Source organism: Thermobia domestica, chromosome 4, assembly GCF_964235325.1.
Source record: "Thermobia domestica chromosome 4, izTheDome1.hap1.1, whole genome shotgun sequence".
Taxonomy (NCBI): Eukaryota; Metazoa; Arthropoda; class Insecta; order Zygentoma; family Lepismatidae; genus Thermobia; species Thermobia domestica.
This window is the reverse complement of record NC_137457.1, coordinates 99,618,170-99,643,046: the sequence shown is the minus strand read 5'-3', so window position 1 is coordinate 99,643,046 and position 24,877 is coordinate 99,618,170. Positions and strand designations below refer to the sequence as shown.

Genomic DNA, 24,877 nt, shown 5'->3' with positions numbered 1-24,877 from the left:
TTGCTTTTCTCATTGTAGGAATAGTTGGGGCAGGTGAAATATTGTTGTTGGTGTTAGTGTGCGACATAGGTATCATATATGTGGTAAACTTTTACCTATGTACGCTTGTAGGAATAATATGAAAGTGGGGAAAATTTCCCGGGAGAGTTTTTCCGCCCTTATGTTTCTCAAGTAGAATTGAGGCTGGATAGATGGCCGAGTCAGCAAAAAATTATCTTGTTTTCCTAGAAATCGATGTCATTTCCTGGAATTGGGAGGCAAGTTTCGACAAGCCTTTAGTTGCTATGTTCATAGCCTTTTACGGGTAGTACAGAAGCGCGTGGGAAAATTTTGGTTTATTTGAATCCCCGTTACCCCCTACTCCTCTTTAGTTGCTATGTACATAGCCTTTTACGGTTACCACAGAAGCCCGTGGGAAAATGTTGGTTTGCTGTTGCTATGCTCATAGTCTTGGACGCCTGCTAGATGTAGAAAACAAGATAAAACATGAATTTTCGTGTTCTTGTCGTTTATTGGTTAATAATTTGAATCCCCAAACCCCTCACCCCTCCTGCGAAGAGCGTAAGCGGAACGTATGTGTTTGTGTAGATCATTCTGTTAGCAGCTGTTGCAAAGGAAGAAACGTCAAAAATTTAAAGATGTCATCGTCAATGAGTTTATTAGATAAGCTTAATAAGCCATCAATGGTACCCTTTACAAAAATGCGAGATTTGGAGATTGGAGTACCATTTCGTATTGTAAACTGTGAGATAATTACAACGGTATATGGTAGGAAGGCCTGTGTGACATTTGAAGGAGGTGAAAAAGTGATTTTACCTGGACGTTGTACTGAAAAATTGGAAGCAGATAATGGTGCATTATTAACGTATTTACAAAGTGGGAATGTCTGTTTAATATATAAAGGAATGAAGATTAATGTATCTGGACGTAACATGCACGATCTTGAATTTACTGAACTGGTTTACTCATCGTAAGTGTATGATACCATGTACAAACAAGATGAAACATGAATTTTCCTCTTCGCCCCTCCTCTTCGTGCATGCGCAGTCATCTGTAGGCATAGTGTCGTTATTCTGTGCTGACCAGCGACTGGAGTAACATGTCTTTGAGTGCTTGTGCGTCAACTATGGATACCAAGAAAGAGTACTTGTTAAATGTTGAATATGGACTTAATTCAATGAAAACCAAATTAATTTGTATCGGACTGGATAGTGATACATTTGAACCAGTGATTCGTGTTGGCAAAGGACTTGTGTTTGGAGTGGAGTTAAATTTGGCAGAGTGGGAGAAACTTGTACATTTAACCCCATTTGTTACGGACTATTTAAATTCTCAAGTGGAAATTACATTTATAAAATCTCTTGGTCGAAAAAACGAACTGGTGGTACGAAAACTAATGGGTGAAAAATTAGTGATGTTAGAGAAGAAAGGAACACTTCATGCTCCTCGAAACACTGTGTACTTATCTTCAAGTGATTGGCTTTATTTCTTGGAAATATTACCGTGTATTGAACATGCTGTGAAAAACAGTAAAGTTTGTAGTGTTGTGCTACGTGAATATTTTGACTTGTGTACAGATACTATTCGTAATCATGTACAATTACAGTGTCTTACATGCAGAGGACTTGCCGGAATCCATACCTGTGTAGATGAACAGAGTATTATTAATGGTATGAACATCAGTTTTCCAAGTGTCTCTCTTGATAAGAACAGTGATGTGAACATTGATGGTGAACGATTAAAATTGGAAACGAAAGTATTTTGCAAACAAAAACTTATAGATTCAATAATGGCTGATTTATTTGATAGTGTATCGACACAGCCATGGTGGGGGGAAACCGAAACTCATCCTTCGGAGGGTATCAATGAAGTGAACGACTCTTCATAAAGAAGAAGAAAGTTAATTTGTTTTTTCATGTATACGAAACAACGTAATATCAAATGTAATAAAATATATATATATAGTGGAAAGTGAAATGTTTTATTTGTGTGTGTGTTTTGTGTTCGTTTCATACACCTCAATATGATAGGATTTTAAAGTTTTTTATAAGAAAAAAATCCTAACATATTTTTTTCCTCGTATATTATAAGTGATACGTATAATAATAATAATAATAATAATAATGAATTCAAATTCTTGAAATGAATGTTAAAATAAAAATTAGTATTTGAAATTATTATTATTATACAACTTTGTCTTAAGTATGATAGGACTTTTTTTTAATTTTTAAAAAAGGAACTAAAATAATTAATATTAAAATTTTAAAAAACAAAAGTCCTATCATAATAATAATAATAATATTGAATTCACATACTTGATTTAATTTACGAAAGAATAACTGATTAAGTATTTGAATTCATTATTATTATTATTATGTAGTTATATGATTACATCATTGAATTAAAAATCAGTTTTAGAATCTTTTTTTTTTTAAATTCTTTAATTCAATGACTTAAAAATATGTTTTATGATATGTGTATTTAATTACATAGCTGATCATAAAACATATTTATTTATTAGGAAACGGAGAAAATAAGAAATAAAACATTTGTTTTCAAAGAGAAAAAATAATACAAAGTGTTTATTGTTGATGAAAATATTTACACAATTAAAACGACGGTAAGTATAGTACATTTTAAAAAGAACGTTAGATTTTGTTTCCATTGTTCACGTGTTGATAACTTCACAACTGCCATATACTGTTCACTGATGATACTACTGCTGTTGATGTTGGTGATGAAACGTAGATAGAAGTCAATGTGTACATTGAAGATGATGTCCATACACACGATGACGATCTTTTACTCTCTGAAATGAAAAAAATTGAAAAACAAACTTAAAATTTATTTTATCTATAATCATGAACAAATAATAATACATACAAACACATTATAATAAAGAAGAAGAAGAAAAGGCTACCTGCAATAATATGAAAAGAAAGTAATCAAAACAAACGAAGAAGAAGAATGAAGACATGGTTACCTGTAAAAGTAAATACAGCAAACGACGATCATTTTTTTCTGGAGTTGATGAGAAAGTGTAATGAAATTCATTTAAGGACTTTCCTTTAGCTTTGAAGCATAGGAAAAGATATGAATAATGCCCACATAGGGATGATTTTACACTTTGAATTTGTTTATTATTAAATGTATAAGAAGTGGAATTTCTACGTAGAAATTGAATATGATGCATTACATATGGAGGAAATCCAAATGTATCGAAGTAGTGGGCACGGCCATCAGTATGAATATATACGGAAATCCAGTGTGTACCAAGTTTGTTCGAGGGATCTGTATTTATGATGATAGCTGCAGGTAGTGGAACATGTGCTGGTAATTCATTGGCTGCATATACGCCAACGAAATGATTGTGAAATAAAGAATTTGTTTGCAAAGCATTCAATAAATCTAGTGTAGAGGACATCATGTATAAAAATGCAGACATGTACATATATGATATGATATTTAAATAACGTACCTTTAAAAATCCATGATGATGTTCCTCTGATGATCCACTTCTAAGAGAGATTGGAATTCTCCATACACAATGCAGGAGATAGGTGCTGGTAGAGGCTTCGTAAAATGAACTTCCAGACGAACACACCCATGACGTATAAGATTCCAATGCTGCACAGCGCTGGCTTCTCCATCTTGAGTAATGTCGAAAACAAAGATAGTGTATCCTTGAGGAAAGTCAAGGCGAGGAATATTGTTGCCATGATTGGAAAAGTGAATGCCTGATCCACAGAATAAGGTATGATATGAGGAAACATAGAGGTTGTTTTCGAAAATTGGTTGTAATGGTTTTGAAGGTACAGGTTTTCCATCAATGTATAGAGAGAAGAAATTGATGTCAAAATGTTTGAAATGAAATGGATTTGAAGTTATTGTTCCTGTATAGGCATCATTTTGTGTGAACGCCACAATCACACGAGTTGGTAATACTCCCATAAATAAATTATCAATTGTTTTTGATTGAAGATCCTTTGGAATGACGAACGACTTCATTTGCACTCTTGTGAGAGGATATTTGGCTGTTGTTGATTGTAGAAGCTTGTTATGTGCTAGTTTTATTGTAGGACTAACATTAATCTTTTTAATATGTAAAGCAGCGTCTAAAATGTTCACTTTAGCCTCAACAGACGCATCACTAGCGATGAGACAAAAGTTTGGCTTTGCAGGAATTAACTTGAGACGTAATTCTACTCCTTGGATTAAAAATTTATCTTGATTAAAAATATCACAATGAAGATGTCCAAGCATGTCGAATTTTGCACTTTTTTTTGTTAATTCATAACGTTGTTGAAATCCTTTATTACCACTAGATGTTGCATCCATATGTCCAGCAGTATCTTGAAACCAGAATGCACATTGAAGATGAGTATTTTTAGCAGAATCATCATAATTTAACAGTTTTTCAATGTATGATCGATATGGATGATTATGAGATGGAAATGAAATCAGTTTGTTATTTAAATACACTTCCACTTCACTGAACATAGAATTTAAAAAGTCATTAATAGGAGCCACAGCTTTATCACTTTCACCAAATGCTGATCCATCAGGCTTAACGATTTGAGCTTCGATGTAAAGAAGAGTATGTGGTAGATCTATGTATTCATCACTTGTTCCTGGGATGACAAACTCTATAGGAGCATTATCAGCTAGTGAACTGATTGGTTTGTATGTAACGACATGATTATCCAATATACTGGTTTGCGTTGGTTTTGTAGAAAAAATATCTAGTTCACTTTTTACACACTCGCAGGATTGATGATGTAAGAAAGCCATAATGGTGATGATTTAATCAAAGATATCGTGTGATAACTTCCTCTTCTTATAAGACTGATTTTTCTTTGTTTTCTGTGTACGTTTCCTCTTGCCCTTCTTCTTCTTGCGCTTGATGATGTGTAATGGTGAAGGGTTAAAGATGGAATGATGTGTAATTCTTCTTTTCCTTCGTTGATATCCAGATCCTAGCATAGATTTCAGTTTATTTTTTGCTTTGTCTTGCAAGACGGATCTCGCTTCACCCATTCGTTGATGAAAGGATTCGTTAATAGGTTGATTGTCGATGATGACATCAGTAATAACGTTTGCTCCAGATTTTAATAATTCCTTTCCTACTGTTTTAGCTCCTTGTTTTACTAGTGGCATGACAGAACGAAATAATCCTCCAAGGAAACTTCCAATACCATGTCCAACTTGATAAGGGGAGCCAACATAAACGTTTCCAGTTCCAGAAAGAGCTTGTTTTTGATAATATTGTAAATATGGATTATTCATATTTGTCGATGTTGACGCACTGGTCGAAAATGTAGTTTAACGCATACAGTTCCGAAAGTGAATGCCAGTGGAGAGCCTGTACTATCTCTTATATCTATTTTGATGTGTTCAAAATGCATCTTCTCTATAGGCACATAATGTGGAGGATTAAAAATTTCTATAACACTACTTCCAAATGTATGATTCACAGGATTCATATTTATGATACGTAATAATGGTGCTACTGTATCTCCAACAAATACAGATTGAATTATATCACAATACACATACATTGTAGATGGAAGTCCTAAACGTAAATTTGGAATGCTTTGGCCTTGTTGCATATCCTTTAAATCAACGCTTGGATCAAACCCCAACATCGCACTAACACTTGGTGATAATGCAACGTCTACATCTATGTCTTTATGAAGACGTCGTATAAAACAGGTATTACTCTCACGAGTATAAGAAATATGTAAATTTGTGAATCTGTTGTACGTATTTATTATCTTTATCAGTTCTGATATGTCAGTGTAATAACGTACAGGAATAGTTATAAATTTCCATTCATCACTTTTTGCAGGTTTGTAAAAAATTTTATTATTTTCGTCATTAATATTTACTATTGAATGAGGATAATGAATTTCAACAATAGCCACTTCCCACTTTTCATGGAATTCCATTCTTTGATGAAGTTTCGTAGTGTATGATGTTAAGGTGTTGTCAGGAAAATATTCCATAGAACTATTACTGGGAAGCGTAACGTAAAAATCTCCATCAGGTTCCATTGTACTTCTCGATCTTCTTTACGGATGATGCAGGTATCCAGGAATCGAAAGAAGAAGGATATCCTTTCCAATGAACAAGATATTCTTTTCTGCTGCCTTTTCTTCTTGTACGTATGATTTTATCTATGTAAAATGTCTTTGATAACGTCACAGGTTGTAATTCCTCTCTGTAAAATAATCCATCCAGTGGTTCCTTGTTTAAATCTTCAATTTCATAAACAGGTGGATCTCTTGGTATTATCTTCTTCACTTTAAATATTTCCCAAGTCCAATTTTGCATATATCCTTTATCAAATGTACGTTTAGTTTTACTAATTCGTACTGTATCACCAATCTTAAGATGATTTGAGAAATTTGGATTCTTTTTCTTCTTCTTCTTTATTTTATTATCATATTGATTATGCCATACTTGTAATAGGTTATTTTGAGAAACATTTGCAGGTGACATCTTTATGCTTGAATGATAACCTTCATTGTATGATTTCACAAGAAGAGGTAATACATTTAAATAATTATACGTTTGATACTTTGTAAAATACTTCCACATTTTTTCTTTTAGAGTTCTGTTAAAACGTTCTACAATACTAGCTTTTATATCAGGATTTTTAGTTGTAATATGTTTTATTTTGTTGTCCTCTAAGTACTTCTGTATTGTTTTATTAGTAAACTCACTTCCTTTATCTGTTCGAAATGTAATTGGTTTTCTGTCTTTGAACACAAGCTTCAATGCTTTTAAGACATCATTTGTACTTTTAGATTTTAATGGCACAGCCCATGCATATCGACTGAACACATCTATCACTGTAAGAATATAACGATATCCATCATTAAATTTATGAAGAGATTGAAGATCATTAATATCACTTTCCCACTCATCATCAATGTTATTCACTACATAGAAATCTCTTTTAAAACGACGACGTACAGGTTTGTGTAACGTATATGTTGTTTGTTGCAGTAACCATCTTCTTATACAATGTATAGGAATTTTCTTCTTTGTAGCTATCCACAATTTTTTATCAGTTGAAAACGAGGCAGGATGTGAAGGGTTGTAGTAAATCTTGCTTAACTGTTTGTTTACGGTTTCCACCTTGACCATACTGGACGTTTACAGGCACGTTTCCTTTTCCTTATAGGAGATATTACTTTTTCCTTTTCTTCTTCTTCTTCTTCTTCTGCTTCTTCGTCGTCTTCTGGAAACGATTTCAGAGGTACTTTTTCCCTTGACGATGATGCTGTTGGTGATGCTTTAGTTCGTCGTAAAATATATGACAAACGTTTTGGATTTCCAATAAGTTCTTGAGGTGTGTTATTAGAAGATAAATAATTACAAAATTTCTCCCATCCCGGTGGATTTGTCTGTTTCCGGGGTCGCGACACATCAGAAATTAAATCTACAATGTGAGATCCTTCTAGTTTATCACCTCTGATGTAAACAGTTCCTTTATTATCCCACGTGATATTATCATCATGTTTCATTCTATGTAGTAGTAATTCAGCTCTTTTACGAAACATTTTGGGTATAGATAATAATATTTCTTCTTCTACTTCAGGCTTCTCTGATTTAGTTGACGTAATTGAAAGTGTCACAGGTTCTTCTTGTTTTCGTATTAAATGTAAATATTTTTGAAGAATATTGTTATACTGATTCCACTTTTCTTCATCACTAAGCGCTGATAACTGTAAAATCTCTTGCATTTCTTGGTCCAAACTAGATTCACGTTTCTCCAGGGCTGATGATGATGATGATGCTGGTGTTTGTATACGATTCAGAACTTCAGGTGGAACTAAAATCATCTTCTTTGCGTGTTCCATTGTACTAACGGAATAGTAAACTTGATAATGCACCAGTTAAAATAGGAGCTAATAATGCCGGTAGGAATCCACCCTGCTGCTGTACTAATAAATGCTTCTTCTTCTTTTGGATGGAGTTTCCTTTCTTCACAAGATATCGAAGCGTCCTCTTGTATCGCTTTAATCTTGCTTTCTGTGTCTTTGTAAGAGGTACATTCCCTTTTAATACATTATAACAACATTCACAAATACTTCGAATCACTGAAGAGTCTGCATTGGCCAGTATAGCTTTACGTAATTTAGGATTTGCTTTGCTCAGCGTACGAAGAAGATCTCCGTGTTTTACTCTTGGAGACATATTGTCAGAATGAAGAAACACAGTTTAAAACAATCATTATAAACACATCTTCTTCTATTTCGATGGAACATAAACGTAATGATAAATATCATCAGGAAAGATATTTGTTTGAAAACGAAGTTCATCTGGCGTATCCTGTTTTAAATCAATAAAGAAATATCCATATGGTAACTTTGTTGCGTCGTTGAAACTTTCTTGAAGAAATTTTGGATTCTCAGGAGTTAATTGATAACTCAAATGTTTAATTTGTGATTTATCTCTTGGATTTTTAAATAATACGAGATAAGAACAATTCAAACTCATATCTCTGCTTCCTTTTCCCTGATGAAATATGTTTTGTGTAATAAATAGTACACTAAGATTTCTATGATGAGAACCCTTTGTAAAGAAATCAACTATATTGCGGTTCACTTCACACATTTGATCATCAATAATAATAAGATGTGGTCCAGTTTCAGGTAAAAAGTCTTTTGTTCGAGGTAATCCTTCAATAAATTGTACTTTTGTCGAAATTTCTCTGTATGCATTTTGCCATTCTGCATAGTACCAAAAAATATGACGAAACGATGTATTAACCATACGTGATAAATTGGACAGGAAACGTATTACAAAGGAAGTTTTTCCACATCCACTTGGTCCGGCAACAATACATGAAAAGGGATGTTTCCACGTCGTGTCCATGTTAAAGAGTATGATCATTCTTTCCTTATACGTTTATTTATAAAGGGCCTTATTACATTTCTCTTCTTCTTTTGTTGGAAGTAGTGTAGCCATATGGAAGAGTATCATATGAATTTGGTATTCTACGTCGTTTAATATAATTTATCTTATAAATTTTTGTTTCGGGCATGCTGACGATAGTATGGTCTTTCCTGCGGCAAATTTTTTTCTCATTGGTAATTTTGACTTCCGTGGGACGAGATTCTTCCTCTTCTTCTGCATCCTCTTCACTATCTACTATCATTTTCTTCATTACATCAAAATTTAGGTGTTTTGAAGATTCATAGTTTAATGAAAAGCCCCGTATCTTGCATACTTGAAACTCCTTCTTCGTGCTGGGATCAAAAATACGTAAGCTGTAATTCTTCGGGCCCGCCGATACATATTCTGAAATATAGGCTTCTTTACCATATTCGAGGACTTCATTTGTTAAATCGCCTAAAAAGTCACCAGTTGGAATTGTACTTTCACCAGGTTTTTGCGTATAAATGACGGAATCAGTATCAAAATATAATACTCTTTCTTGTAGTTGATCTAAATATTTGTACAATTCTAATCTTGCTTGTGCTGTTGTGTATGCGGCTATGACAACATTTACTGTTGGTAGTGAAACAGGAACGTCATCGGTGTATTGCCAATATACATATAACATGTCATCATTTACTGGAAATATTTGATGAACATCTATATCATGAGATGTTAATTTTTCATATAATTCCTTGGGTTCATTAATAATGCTGACATGACCCATGTTCTCACGTTGACCAAATTTTCCCCAAAATGAATTTAGCATTAATTTAGCTAAACTTCTAAGTGCTGGATTATGTTTAATTTTGTTCTCATCGAGACGTATTCCTTCCTTTTCATAAAATTGCTGAATGTACTTCTTCTTTAATTCATCTGTTTCACACCATGATGGCCATCCACTAGCTTCTGTTTTTGCTTTCAGGAAGGTGTTTATGTATTCTGCAAATAAGCCACCACTTTTTGTTTTTTCATCATATTGAACAACGTCATATGCCCATATTTCGTGAATATCTATTATTTTATATCCTTTTTCTAATGCCTTTCTTACTTCATCTGCTACCCATGTTCCATGTAGCACTCGGTCTTCATCGTTGTGATTACAAGGTGCTTGGATTAATTCATCACAACATGTACGGCAGAGTGGAAACATCAATCTATCATTTGATTTATAAGGGAGGACAGGATGAAACAGTTGTTTTGGAGGCAAAATACTGAGCTTAACTAATCCTTCTACTTCTTCAATGGTGGGAATATTTGAATCTCCAGGCAGGTAGATAGTAGGATGACGAATTGGAAACTTCTTAGTCTTAGAGATAAATGGGTACAATGAAATAACATCTTTGTATTTTATGGTCTCTCCTTCAGATTCTTGTGCTTTATGATACAGACGTATGGCATTCACACGTCCTCCATAAAAAGCGTCACGAGGTTTTAGTGGTGTTTTCTTTGTATACGGATGATTACTAACATACTTCTTCATCTCTTCATTTCCTGCCAATTGTTTTTTAAATTCACAACCCCATATTTCATGCACTTCACAGCCAAAATCTTTTAATTTTTGGATTTTCTTCTTTGTTGCTTCATATCGAAATTCCATGGTATCTGTAGCATTGTTATAGATGGGTTTATCTCTGTCGTTAGGGTAGCAGTAGATACAACCATGTGTGAAATCGCCTTCATACTCCCAGACGTGTATTCTTCCTGTGTTGGGATCTGTCCATACACCATCTACTTTCATTGATGCTATTCGTTTTTCCTTACTACGTGCAGCATTGGTAATTTGGATGTTTCTGGTTTTTTCTTCCCAAGCTATCCATTGTACTGCTTCAACTGATTGTACATCTCTCCATCGATATCCGTTCTTTGGTATGATACCAATTGTATTTTCCTTTAAGAAATTTCTACGATATACCGAATTACATGCACTGGCAATTGTAATACATTCAAGTAAGGGATTGACATTAGTTTCAGATTCAAATGTATTCATAAATGAAATACAGGCTTGACGTAATACCTCGACATCCTGTACACAATACTTGATGAGTTCTTCTTTCATTTTAAATGTGTCGTTTTGATGTTCGGTATACCATTGGAGAAACTTGCGTCTTTCGTCTACTTTCATAGTATCTGCTCCATAATATTTAATGTCTGGAAGCGGCCCTTCATAGGTTTGGTTCTCACGTCGATTAAAGAAGTGTGGGAAATATCCTTTGCACGATTGAAGCCCAAATGCACCACTTAATTTACTTAAGGGCATAGGAAGAAAGCTTAGTGAATCGATGAAGGTTACGTTTCCTATTTTAAGAGAGAGAATTTTTGCTCCATTCATGATTACTTCTGGAGTCCAATTCATCTTCTCAACCATGGTCTTAATGATGAAATGTGCGTCATATCCCTTTGAGTTATGGGCAACACAGATTACTGATTTAATGTTTGGTCGACGTTGTTGAAGATGTTTTAGAAAATCTTCTATTACATTTTCTCCGTCAAAAATATTTTCTCGCTTTCCACAAATGACACAACCATTCTTGATGTTGTTATCTTCATAACACTGGTAACATACATGTTGACTAACCAAGACATTAGGTATGTGTTCATATATGTTTGCGTCCTCATCTTCTATTTTCGTATCTTGTGTGCATTCAATATCATAAAACAGAATCATAGCTTTCTTCTCCATGATGATTTTTTCATTGACTTTTTTCGATTTTCTTCTTTCATTCACTTTCATGTAACACTCATGATTGGGTGGTACTATAGCATAGCAAATGTTGCAATAAGTTTCTCCACACACGTGAGAACCTTTCTCTTTTACTACATAAATTTTCAAACACTGGGCACAACATTTCACAATGGAACATAAAGGCTTTCCATTTTGATATGGAGCTGACTTGTGATAGTCATAGCATGACTGTCCATAAAATTCTCGATTACAATCATTGCATGTAATATGGGTTTCTTTAAAATCACATGGTGGCTTCTGATGACAACGAAAACATACAGCTGTACAATGTTTCAAATGTGCATGCTTGTTTTCATATTTCTTATGACAGCTTTCGCAATAATAACTACAGCTAAAACATGATGTCAAGCTTTCAATGACGTTGTAATGGTTATCTACAAAGATTAAGTTTAAAGGTGTTCTTTCATTATCACTTGGTGGTGCTTCAAACATGACATCACTTCCTGAAAAGCCCCTATACACTGTAATTTTATAATCCTTTAAATATTCCTGAAATTTACGAATTTCAGGAATTCCACCACCATGACTAAGATCTACATCGGCAGCTTCACACAGTTCTTCTGCTTCTTTTTCTATTATATATTTACTTTGATTTTTTACATATCTATTATATTCAGTTTGATTTCTTCCCTTGTATTTTTTCAGTCCTATGGCAACGACGATTGCATGTGCTAAACATCTTGTGCCTTTATTCTTAATTGTGATAATACCACGTTTTGCCTTTACATATTCTTCAGCATTCAAAATATGTTGTTTTAATCCACCTTGTCCTCTTGGCATACGTACATGATGAAAATTCACGATGCAATCTTCATTTATAAGAAAAGCCGCATTACTTTGCAGTACTTTCTCATAACTTATCCATAGAACTTCTGCTGAAAGATTTCTTGCTTCTCTGAATGACAACCAAAATGGTCGATGTCCTTCTCTCTCGTTTGTGATTGTTATTCCTACGTAATCATGCTGGTCCACATTACGTAGTAAATAATCTATTAGTGCCCGTAGACTTGCTTCAATTGCCGTAAAAGGGTTTTCATCTGCACGCACGGGGGCTAGACGGAATCGTAGCATTCTACCCTCCATATTGTATCTTCTGTATTGTCTTCTTCGTTCTTCTATTATATGAAATCTATTGTGTCCATCATTACGGTTGTTATTTCCGAATCCTACTTGTATATTTGAATTTCGTTGTGCTTGAAATACGGCTAGCAAATCGTCCATTCTTTTTTCTATATCGTCTAAATCGACTTCCATTTCTTCGTGTTCTGCACTAGCCTCTGCCAATATTTCCATAATTGAGGGATATATTACTTCTTCTTCTTCTTTTCTGGGATCGGGAAACAAATTGTTAATCCAATTTTCTAGTTCATTCGTGTAAAACTTATCATCTTCTTCTTCTATCTTCATCTCTTCCTTATTGTAATCCTCTCCTATTATTTGGGAAAACGTGAAATTTAGCAGCTCTTCTTCTTCATTTCTCCTTTCTTCGACGTCTTCTTCTGTTCCTTCTTGTAACCACTTTATAATTTCTTTAATACGGCCTGATGCTTCTTCTGTTATCGTTCTATTGCTAGCACTGTTCAATATTTGTAATAGTTCTTCTTCATCATATTCTTCTTCTTTTTCTACTGGAATTTGAATTTCATTAGTTTCTCTTTCTCTTTCTTCTTCTTCTTCTTCTGTTGCTGATGCTGTTGCTGTTGCTGCTTCTTCTATTCTTTCTTCTATTTTCATTTGTTCTTCTCCGTCTTCTTCTTCTTGCATTTTTTCATGATGATCTATTTCCATTTCTTCTTTTGCGTCTTCTTCTTCTTCTTCTTGCATTTCTTCTTCTTCTTCTTCTTCTTCTTCTATCCCGATTATGGCATTTATTTCACTTAAAAGAACTTGCGTTTCGTTATTTACGACCACTACCTCTTCTTCTTCTTCTTCTTCAATGTCATTAATGAAGACCGTAATCTCCTTCAGTAAATCTTGCGTACTCTCTTTTGCCATTTTTCTTCCTCAGATGTATATATACGTAATGCAATATGTGTAAACGGTATATGAATATGATATATAATAGGATATATAAATCTTATTTAAATGGAATATATATATGTATATAAATATTTTGAAAGGATATATAAGCGTTTAAAAGAATATACGAGTAAGTAAAATGTGATATATAAGTAATTAAAAAGGAATAATAATAATAATATCAACGGGAATAGGGAAAAGGATTACACTTATCTTTATTTGTATGCAACCTAAAATAAAAAAGAAATGAATTTTGTTACTTATAAATCAATATATATATATATTAGATATATAAATATATACTATATAAGACAGAACTTTATGATGTCAATGAAATAATCTTTCATCATACCTTTTAAATATTTTTAACTTTTCTTCCTATTCCATGGGATGAGGAGTGAAACAAATGTATGCTCACAATCTCTTTCAAATGTATTGACTAATGAAGATATGTAGATTACACGGCCTTTTATACTTATTCTGTTTTAGAATTTTATCGTTAATTTTAGTGAACGCGAAATCCGTATTTCCTCCTCCTCCTCTCTACACGTCTTTCTTTTATACTGTCATTAATTTTAGCGACCACAAATTCAATGCTATCTTCTTTACAACTTAACGAAAAGATGCTATTGACTTTCCCCGGAAAACCGTTCCTACATGTGTCTTATTCATATGCTCCCCTTAACATGTGAATGAGGGAGGGAAGACATTTTAAACTAAAAGATTTCATCTCTTTTTCTTACGTGATACAGCGTTCATCTTTAGTGCACGGGAAGTCACAGATTGGAATCCTGTCACGATATGGAATCAACACTAGGAAAACTATGGAATCGATACTAATATTGTTTATTTTTATATTATTTTTACGTGTAAGAATACCACCCCCGGGAGCCCACAACTTTTTACCCCTTAGATGTCATGTTACTGATTTCAAAGTGTCTTTATTGAATACAACACCTTCGAAAACTATAGAATCGATACTAATGTTGTTTATTTTACGTGTATGAATATCACCCCCGGGGGAGCTCAACACTTTTTACCCCTTAGATGTCACGTTACTGTTTTCAAAGTGTCTTTATTGAATACAACATCTTCGAAAACTATGGAATCGAAACTAATACTGTTTATTTTAAATTATTTTACGTGTATGAATATCACCCCCCCGTGAGCTCATCACTTTTTTACCCCTTAGATGTCATGTTACTATTTTCAAAGTGTCTTTATTGAATACAACACCTTCGAAAACTATGGAATCGGTACTAATATTGTTTATTTTAAAATATTTTACATGTATGAATATTACCCCCCCAGGGAGACCCCGTGAGCTCACCACTTTTTTTACCCCTTAGATGGCATATTACTATTTTCAAAGTGTCTTTATTGAATACAACACCTTCGAAAACTATGGAATCGGTACTAATATTGTTTATTTTAAAATATTTTACGTGTATGAATATTACCCCCAGGGAGCCCCTCGACAAGTGAACTTTATGTTAGATAATATTATTACATGAGTACTGTACTTTGAACTAAGGGGACTCGGTGAATCAATGGTAAAGCGTTCACTTGTGATGCGATAGGAGGCCTTGGTGATTTAGTGCCCACGTCTCATATAGCCTCGATGCTGAAAGGGACGCTATGACAATATAGATGAAAGAATTTTTACAAGTACTAGGGGGGCCTCGGTGAATCAATGGTAAAGCGTTCACTTGTGATGCGATAGGGGGCCTTGGTGATTTAGTGTCCACGTCTCATATAGCCTCGCTGCTGAAAGGGACGCTATGACAATATAGATGAAAGTATTTTACAAGTACTTATTGTCTTTTCGAGTGCAAAATAATACGCGTTCAATACTACACAGAGGCTTGTAGTATTTGAGCTCCGTCGCCCAAAGCTTGGACCTCTCCCAACAAAAAATTTCTTAATGCACGCCTGTGTACATAGCTAGTATACGAATTCTATGACGGGAATCTGAGCATTTTAGAAGAAATGATGATAATAATAGGGAATATTTTAACTACTTTCGTCCTTTTAAAGTAATATCACATACAGCTTAGACTATAATATGGAGAAAACTGTATAAAGTTCAACTTCCTAGATCAACTTAAAGAAATGGAGAAATGTTCTCTTATTTGAGAATAGACAATTGTTTTAACTTGAAGATTTGTGCCCCATGATGAAATCGGGGGGTGCTGTGGATCAGTGGTAAAGCGTTCACCTTCTGTGATTGGGGTCCCTGGTTCGATCCTAACTCTTACCGTGTGAACTTTGTGGTGCATATAGCCTCGCTGCTGAACGGAACGTTAAACTCAAAAATCAATCAACATCATGTGTACATAGGTAACGACATCCGAGATGAATAAGCAACACTAGTTTTGTCAAGTTTTAGATCTCAAACACTGTTTTAATATTACCTAAAACACACACACACACACACACACACACATACATATCTTCGCTTCGTGTTGTCTGAAACCATGACCTAAGATAATGTTGACGCGACAGCTGGAGAATAACATTGAAATACAAAACATGTTCTGTTATCTTATTTTTCTGCTCTTTGCAAGTAGACATTGCAGATACAGAAACTCTCTCTCAGTTCGTTGACTTATGTATGTGTATTTAACGTTAGGTTTCACTCTTATTAACATTAGAAAATTATGAAATTAACTTCAGTGCCTCAGTGGTAGAGTGTTCACCGCTGGTGCATGAGGTCCCGTGTTCAATACAGAAACTCTCTCTCAGTTCGTTGACTTATGTATGTGTATTTAACGTTAGATTTCACTCTTATTAACATTAGAAAATTATGAAATTAACTTGAGTGCCTCAGTGGTAGAGTGTTTACCTCTGGTGCATGAGGTCCCGTGTTCAAATCACATGTCTTTTTTCTATATACTTGTCATTAATTTTAGTGACCACAAATCCCCTGCTTCCTTTACAACTTAACGAAAAGATGCTATTGACTGTCCCCGGAAAACCGTCCTTATCATTTCATTTTTACGTTCCAGAGGGCACGGTGGACTCAGTGGTAGAGCGTTCACCTCAAGTGCTTGGGTCCATGATTCGATCCCAGTTCGTGCCCTATGAACTTTGTGGTGGACAAACATCGTATGCGTGGATTTCCCTTCGGAGTTCACCAGTTTCCTTCCACTTTCTTCATTACATCATTTCATTCATTTTTTCATTATCACCTCTCCTTCATTAGCCTAGTAGACGTAACCGTAGGACGTAAAACTCGGTGGACAAACACCGTGTACGTGAATTTAATGCAACATTTCATTCATTCATTTCTCATTACCATCGTCCCGGCTGGAGCTCATGTGATTCTGATTCCACGTTAATCATTAGGTCAACGTCTCATATAGCCTCACTGCTGAAAGGGACGCTAAACTAAAATCAACTCAACTCAACAACTCATCATCACCGCCTGCATTAGCATAGCCGACATAACTGTAAGACGTAAAACTTAGTGGTTCAGATTCCACGTTAATCAGTAGGTCCACGTCTCATATAGCCTCGCTGCTGAAAGGGACGCTGAACTAAAATCAACTCAACTCATTACCATCGCCTCCATTAGCATAGCCGACATAGAAAGACAGACAGACCTTGTTGTCTTTATTGTTGGACGTAAAACTCTTCATTGTTTAAAAGATTTCATTTACAGACAGAAAGACAGACGTATACATCATATTATCAAAATTAAAATACCAAGTCTACAGACACTTCTTGCGTCAATTGCAATGCGAACCAGAAAACATTCAAGAATTCCATCTTATCATTTTTCTTAGAAGCCTCATAGAAGTTCACTTATCTGTTTTTAACTAGGGCAGTCTTGTTATCTCGTTGTAGTACGTATCATCAAAACATTTGAGAATAGCATCTTATCTGTTGCTCTTGAAACTAAACCATTTTAAGATGTAGTTCAATGTACTAACAAAACAGAGGAAGAAAGAGACTAACAAAACAGACATTCACATATGTGTCTGTGTTTTTTTTTAAATGTTAGAACATGAACGGAACTTTGAATAAATACACTTGTTCTTTCAACTGCCTTTATAACTAAATGAAGAAAGAACATATATATATATATATATATATATATTTTACTTACCTATTTTAATAAGAACGAGCGGTATCACAAAACACACATACACTTCAGTTTTAGGTTGAAAACACAATCAATTGATAGGATTTATTCGTAAGAACTTAAAGCACAAAACACTCACTACAGTTTAAGCTGAAAACACAATCAATTGGCAGGTTTCAATCGTGGTAACTGAAAGGACTCTGATGAAGATCTGGTAGACGTTCAAGAGTCTTTACGGGAGGGGCGGGGCTTGGGAATTCAAATTAGCTAACCAATACAAGACGACTAGAAAAGGCATGTTTTTTCATGAACCTATAGCTGATGGTAACCCTAAAAGGCATGTTTCATCTTGTTTCTAGCAACATGATGTTCTCAAAGGCTATGAACATAACAACTAAACAGGAAGTGATATCGATTTACTTATCATAGCAGACATCGTCATGTGAATATTCATATAACATACTTCACACCCTACGTTTTAAACAATATGATATGCTATGAGAAGTTTCCATTATTAGAATTTGCTCAATCAATGGAATCCATTCGCAGGAGGTCTGGGGAAAGGAGTGTATAGGTATGTGTTTCGTTATGAGACTTATATCTGGTTTCATGTCTCACGTCTTTAAAAAAATTGTGAAATACAATATTTACCTTAGCAACTAAGCCAATTTCGTGAGAGGCTTTGATCATTTGACTATCACGTCTTCTACAGACACTTTGTGGGAATAGGGCCAAGGGGCTAATCAACACGATTTTGCATGAGTATGTGTTTCGTTATGAGACTCATATAGTGTGTTTTATCTCACGCTTTTAAAAAAAAAATCATGACATATAATATTTACCTTAGCAACTAAGACCAATTTCATACAATCTGCTGAGAAGCTTCGATCATTTGAATATCATGTTATCAATTCATATTCTACTGTCATCTCGTGGGAATAGGATCAAGGGGCTAAATCGCTTATGCTCTTTGGCTTTCCAAGAGGAGTAGGGGGTAACGGGGATTCAAATAAACCAAAATTTTCCCACGCGCTTCTGTACTACCCGTAAAAGGCTATGAACATAGCAACTAAAGGCTTGTCGAAACTTGCCTCCCAATTCCAGGAAATGACATCGATTTCTAGGAAAACAAGATAATTTTTTGCTGACTCGGCCATCTATCCAGCCTCAATTCTACTTCTCATTCTTAGAATTGTTTGCGGACATGAAATTTTGTTGCTGGTTTTAGTGTGGGATGTAGACGTAATATATGTAGTAAACTTTTAACTATGAATGGTAGTATGAATAAAATGGCAAGAGGGTAAAAATTTCCCGGGAACGTTTTACACCTCTTCTGTTTCTCATTGTTGGAATTGTTGGGGGAAATGAAGTTTTGGTGTTCGTTGTAATGAGGGATGTAGGTTTATTATATGTATTAAACTTTTACTTATCTACGTTAGTATGAATAATATGGAAGGGGGGTAAAAATTTTCCGGGACAGTTTTACCCACCTTGTGTTTCTCAATGTTGGAATTGTTGGGGGACGTGAAATATGGTGTTGGTTTTAGTGTCGGATGTATGTGTTATATATTTAGTAAATTTTCACCTATGTACGCTAGTATTAACAATATGACAGGGGGTAAAAATTTTCCGGAGAGTTTTACTCACCTTATGCTTCTCATTGTTCGAATTGTTGGGGGAAGTGAAATTTGGCGTTGGTTTTAGTGTGGTATGTATGTGCCATATATGTAGTAAGCTTTTATTTATGTACGCTAGAATGAATAATATAACAGGGAAGTGTAAATTTTCCCAGAGAGTTTTACCCACTTGCGTTTATCATTGTTTGCATGGTTGGGGGAGGTGAAAATTTGTTGTTGGCTTTTGTGTGCGATGTAGGTGTCATATATGTAGTAAACTGTTACCTATTTACGCTAATATGAATAATATGGCAGGGGGTTAAAAATTTCCTGGGCCAGTTTTACGACCCTTTTTTCTCATTGAAGGAATTGTTGGGGTAGGTGGAATTTTCTTGTTGGATTTAGTGAAGGATGTAGATGTCATATATGTAGTAAACTTTTACCTATGTACGTTAGTATGAGTAATATGGCACGGGGTAAAAATATTCCGGGACAGTTTTACCGCTTTGTGTTTGTCAATGTAGGAATTGTTGGTTGAAGTTATTTTTTGTTGGTTTTAGTGTGGGGTGCACGTGTCATATATGTAGTAAATCTATACCTTTGTACGATAGTATGAATAATTTGGCAGGATGGTAAAAGATCCCGGGACAGTTTTACCTACCTTGTGTTTCTCATTGTTGGAATTCTTGAGAAGGTGAAATTTGGTGTTGGTTTTAGTGTGGGTAAAAGGTGTCATATATGTAGTAAAATTTTACCTATGTACGCTAGTATGAATAATATGACAGGGAAGTATAAATTTTTCCGGAGAGTTTTATCGAATTGCGTTTCTCATTATTGGAATTGTTGGGGAGGTTAAATTTTGTTTTTTTGTTTTAGTATGCGATGTACGTGCCATGTACATAGTAAACTCTTACCTATGTACGCTAGTATGAATAACATGGCAAGGGAGTAAAAATTTCCCGGCACCGTTTACCCATTTTCCGTTTCTCATTGTTAGAATTGTAGGGGGAGATGAAATTTGGTGTTGGTTTTAGTGTGGGATGTAGATGTCATAAATGTGGCAAACTGTCACCTATGAACGCTAGAATGAATAATAAGACAAGGGGAAAAATTCCCGGAAGAGTTTTACATCAATTGTGTTTTTAGGGATTGTTGGGGGAGAACAAGTTTTGTTGTTGGTTTTAGTCTCGGATATAGATGTGATATATTTAATAAACTTTCACCTATATATGCTAGTATGATTAATATGGTAAGAGGGTTAAAATTTCCCGGGACAGTTTTACATCCTTGTGTTTCTCATTGTTGCAATTGTTGGGAAGGTGAAATATTTTGTTTATTTTAGTGTGTTATATATGTGACATATATGAAGTAAACGTTTACCTATGTACTCTAGTATGAATAATATTGCAATAGTAAAAAGTTGCTGGGACTGTTTTACCCCCTTGTGTTTCTCATTGTTGGAATTGTTGGAGTAGGTAAATTTTGTTCTCGGTTTTAAAGTGGGATGTAGCTGTTACATATGAAGTAAATTTTTACGTATGTACGCTAGTATGAATAATATGGCAGGAGTATGATTTCCGGGGACAGTTTTACCCCTTTGTGTTTCTCATTCTAGAGATTGTTAGGGGAGGAAAATTTTGTTGTTGTTTTCAGTGAGCCCTTTAGGTGTAATATATGTAGTAAACTATTACCTATGTATGCTGGCATGAATAATATGGCTGGGTAAAAATTTCCCGGGTCTGTTTTACCGCCGTTGTGTTTCTCATTGTTTTAATTGTTGACGGAAGTGAAATTTTGTTGTTGGTTTTAGAGTGGGATATAGGTTTCATATATGTAGTAAACTTTTACCTATTTATGCTAGTGTGAATAATATTGCAAGGGGTAAAAATTTCCCGGGACAGTGTTATCCCTCCCCTAGGTTTCTAATTGTAGGAATTTCTGGGGGAGTTGAAATTTTTTTGTTTGCTTTAGCGTGGGATGCAGGTATCATATATGTAGTAAACTTTTACCTATTTATGCTAGTATGAATAATATGGCAAGGGGTAAAAATTTTCCGGGACCGTTTTTCCCGTCTTCCCTTTCTCAATGTTAGAATTGCTGGGGGAGGTCAAATTTTGTTATTCGTCTCAATGAGGGATGTAGGTGTCATATATGTAGTAAATTTTACCTATATATGCTAGTATGAATAATATGGCAGGAAGGTAAAAATTTTCCGGGACAGTTTTACCCCCTTGTGTTTCTCATTGTAGGAATTTTTGAGGGAAGTGAAATTTCGTTGTTGGTTTTAGTGTGGGATATAGGTTTTATATGTGTAGTAAACTTTCCCCTATGTACTGCAGTATGAATGATAAAGCATTTGCTAAAAATTTCGCGCGGCAGTTTTGCCCCCTTTTGTTTCTCATTGTTGGAATTATTGGAGGAGGTGAAATTCGGTGTTGGCTTTAGTGTGGGACGCAGGTGTAATAAAGGTAATTAACTTTCACCTATGTACTCTAGTGTGAATAATATGACACGGGGGAAAAAAATTTCGGGGAGAGTTTTACTCACTTGTGTTTGTCATTGTTGGATTTGTTGGGGTAGGTGAAATTTTGTTGTTGGTTTTAGTGAGGGTTATAGGTTTCATATATGTAGTGAACTTTTACTTATGTACGCTAGTATGATTAATATGGTAAGGGGTAAAAATTTCCCTGGATAGTTTTACCCCCTGTGTTTCTCTTTGTTAGAATTGTTGGATGGTGAAATTTTTCTGTTGGGTTTAGTGCGGGATTTATGTGTCATATATGTAGTAAACGTTTACCTATGTGCTCTAGTATGAATGATAAGGCACTGGAAAGAATTTCCCGGGAGAGTCTTTCCCCCATTTGTTTCCCAATGTTGGAATTGTTGGAGGATTTGAAATTTTGTTGTTGGTTTTAACGTGGGATTTAGGTTTCATGTATGTGGTAAACTCTTACATATGTACTCTAATATGAATAATAATGCAGAGGGAAAATATCCGGGGACAGTTTTACCCCCTTGTGCTTCTCATTATAGGAATTGTTGGCGGAGGTGAAATTTTGTTGTGGGATTTAGTGTGATATATAGTTTTCATATATGTAGTAACGTTTTACCTATGTACCCTAGTATGTATAATATGGATGGGGTAAAAATTTTCCTGGACAGTTTTACACCCCTATTGTTTCTCATTGTTGGAATTTTTCGGGGATGAAATTTTGTTTATGGTTTTGGGGAGGAATGAAGGTGTGATACGTGTAGTTAAATCTTACCTGTGTACGATAGTAGAATAATATGACAGGGGAAAAATTTCCAGGGACAATTTTACACCCCATGTGTTTCTCATTGCATTAATTGTTTGGGGTGGTGAAATTTTGTTGTTGGTTTAGTATGTGATGTTGTTGTCACATATGTAGTAATCTTTTACCTGTGCACACTTCTATAATTAATATGGCAGGGGTAAAAATTTCCCCGGGTCAGGTTTACCTCCTTGTGTTTCTGAATGTTGGAGTTATTGGAGGAGGTGAAATTTTCTGTTGGTATTAGTGAGGGATGTAGGAGTCATATATGTAGTAAAGTTACCTATGTACTTTAGTATGAATAATATGGCAGGGGGTAAAATGTTCTGGTTCAGTTTTACACCCTATGTGTTTCCCATTGTTGTAATTGTTGGCGGAAAATAAATTTCGTTGTTGGTCTTAGAGAAGAATGTAGGTGTCATATATGTAGTAAGCTTTTATCTATGTACGCTAGTATGAATGATATGGCAGGGGGTAAAAATTTTCCGGAACAGTTTTACCTCCCTTAAGTTTCTAATTGTTGAATGGTTCGGGGAGGTGAAATATTGTTGTTTGCTTTAGAGAGAGATGTAGGTGTCCTATATGTACTAAATTTTACCTATGTACGCTAGTGTAAATAATACGACAGGGGGGGGGGGTAAAAAATTTCCGGGAGAGTTTTAACCATTTGTTTTTCTCATTGTTGGAATTGTTCGGGAGTGAAATTTAGTTTTTGGTTTTGGGGAGGGATGGAGGTGTGATATATGTAGTTAAATTTAACATATGTACGCTAGAAGAATAATATGACAGGGGTAAAATTTCCAGGGACAGTTTTATCCCCTTGTGTTTCTCATTGTAGGAATTTTATGGGGAGGTGAAATTTTGTTGTTGGTTTTAGTGTGGTATGTAGGTGTCATATATGTAGTAATCTTTTACCTGTGTACGCTTCTATGAATAATATGGCAAGGGGTAAAAATTTCCACGGACAGTTTTACCTCCCTTGTGTGAATCATTGTTGGAATTGGTGGGGGATGTGATATTTTCTGTTGGTTTTAATGAGGGATGTAGGTGTCATATATGTAATAAACTTTTAACTATGTACGATAGTATGAATAATATGTAAGGGGGTAAATATTTTTCGGGTTAGTTTTAGCCCCCTAGTGCTTCTCATTCTTGGAATTGTTGGAGGAAATGAAATTTTGTAGTTGGTGTTAGTGTGGGATGTAGGTGTCACATAGGTTGTAAACGTTTACCCATGTACGCTAGTATGAACAATATGGCAAGGGGTTAAAATTTCCCGGGACAGTATTACCCGTTTGTGTTTCTGATTGTTGGATTTATTGATGGAAGAGAATTTTTGTTCGTTTTAATGATGGATGTAGGTGTCATATACGTAGAAATTTATACCTATGTACGATAGTATGAATAATACTGGAGATGGTAAAAATTTCCCCGGACAGTTTTACCCCCTCTTTTTCTCATTGTAGGAATTGTTGTGGTAGGTGGAATTTTGTTTTGGTTTTTAATAAGGGATGTAGGTGTCATATATGTAGTAATCTTTTTCCTGTGTACGCTTTTATGAATATTATGGCAATGGGTAAAAATTTCCACGGACAGTTTAACCCCCCTTGTGTTTCTCATTGTTGGAATTGGTGGGAAAGGTGAAATTTTCTGTTAATTTTAGTGAGAGATGTAGGTTTCATATATATAATAAAAGTTAATATGGCAGTGGACTAAATATTAAGGCAATGGGTAAAAATTTCCACGGACAGTTTAACCCCCCTTGTGTTTCTCATTGTTGGAATTGGTGGGAGAGGTGCAATTTTCTGTTAATTTTAGTGAGAGATGTTGGTTTCATATATATAATAAAAGTTAATATGGCAGTGGTTAATATGGCTAGTATGATTAATATGGCAGTGGACTAAATATTTACAGGGACAGTTCTTCCAACTTGCGTTTCTCATTGTAGGGATTTTGAGAGAGGTGAAATTTTTTTGTTGGTATTAGTGCGATATATAGGTTTCGTATATTTAGTAAACTTGTACATATTTACGCTGGTATGAATAGTATGGAAGGGGGTAAAAATTTCCCGGGACAGTTTTACCCACCTTGTGTTTCTGATTGTTCGAATTGTTGTAAGAGATGTAGTTTGGTATCGGTTTTAATGTGGGATATATGAGCCATATAT

General features: G+C 34.8%; 1 protein-coding gene across 1 annotated transcript; it reads right to left on the bottom strand.

Annotated features, from left to right (window-relative positions):
- Positions 1-2,583: 2,583 nt before the first annotated feature.
- Positions 2,584-5,175, bottom strand: LOC145683340 (uncharacterized protein F54H12.2-like). Its single transcript, XM_081754683.1, has 2 exons — positions 3,479-5,175; positions 2,584-2,809 (listed from the first exon to the last, which is right to left on the bottom strand). The coding sequence occupies exon 1, from the start codon at positions 4,789-4,791 to the stop codon at positions 3,481-3,483; it is 1,311 nt and encodes a 436-aa protein (XP_081610809.1). The 5' UTR covers positions 4,792-5,175; the 3' UTR covers positions 2,584-2,809; positions 3,479-3,480.
- Positions 5,176-24,877: the final 19,702 nt, after the last annotated feature.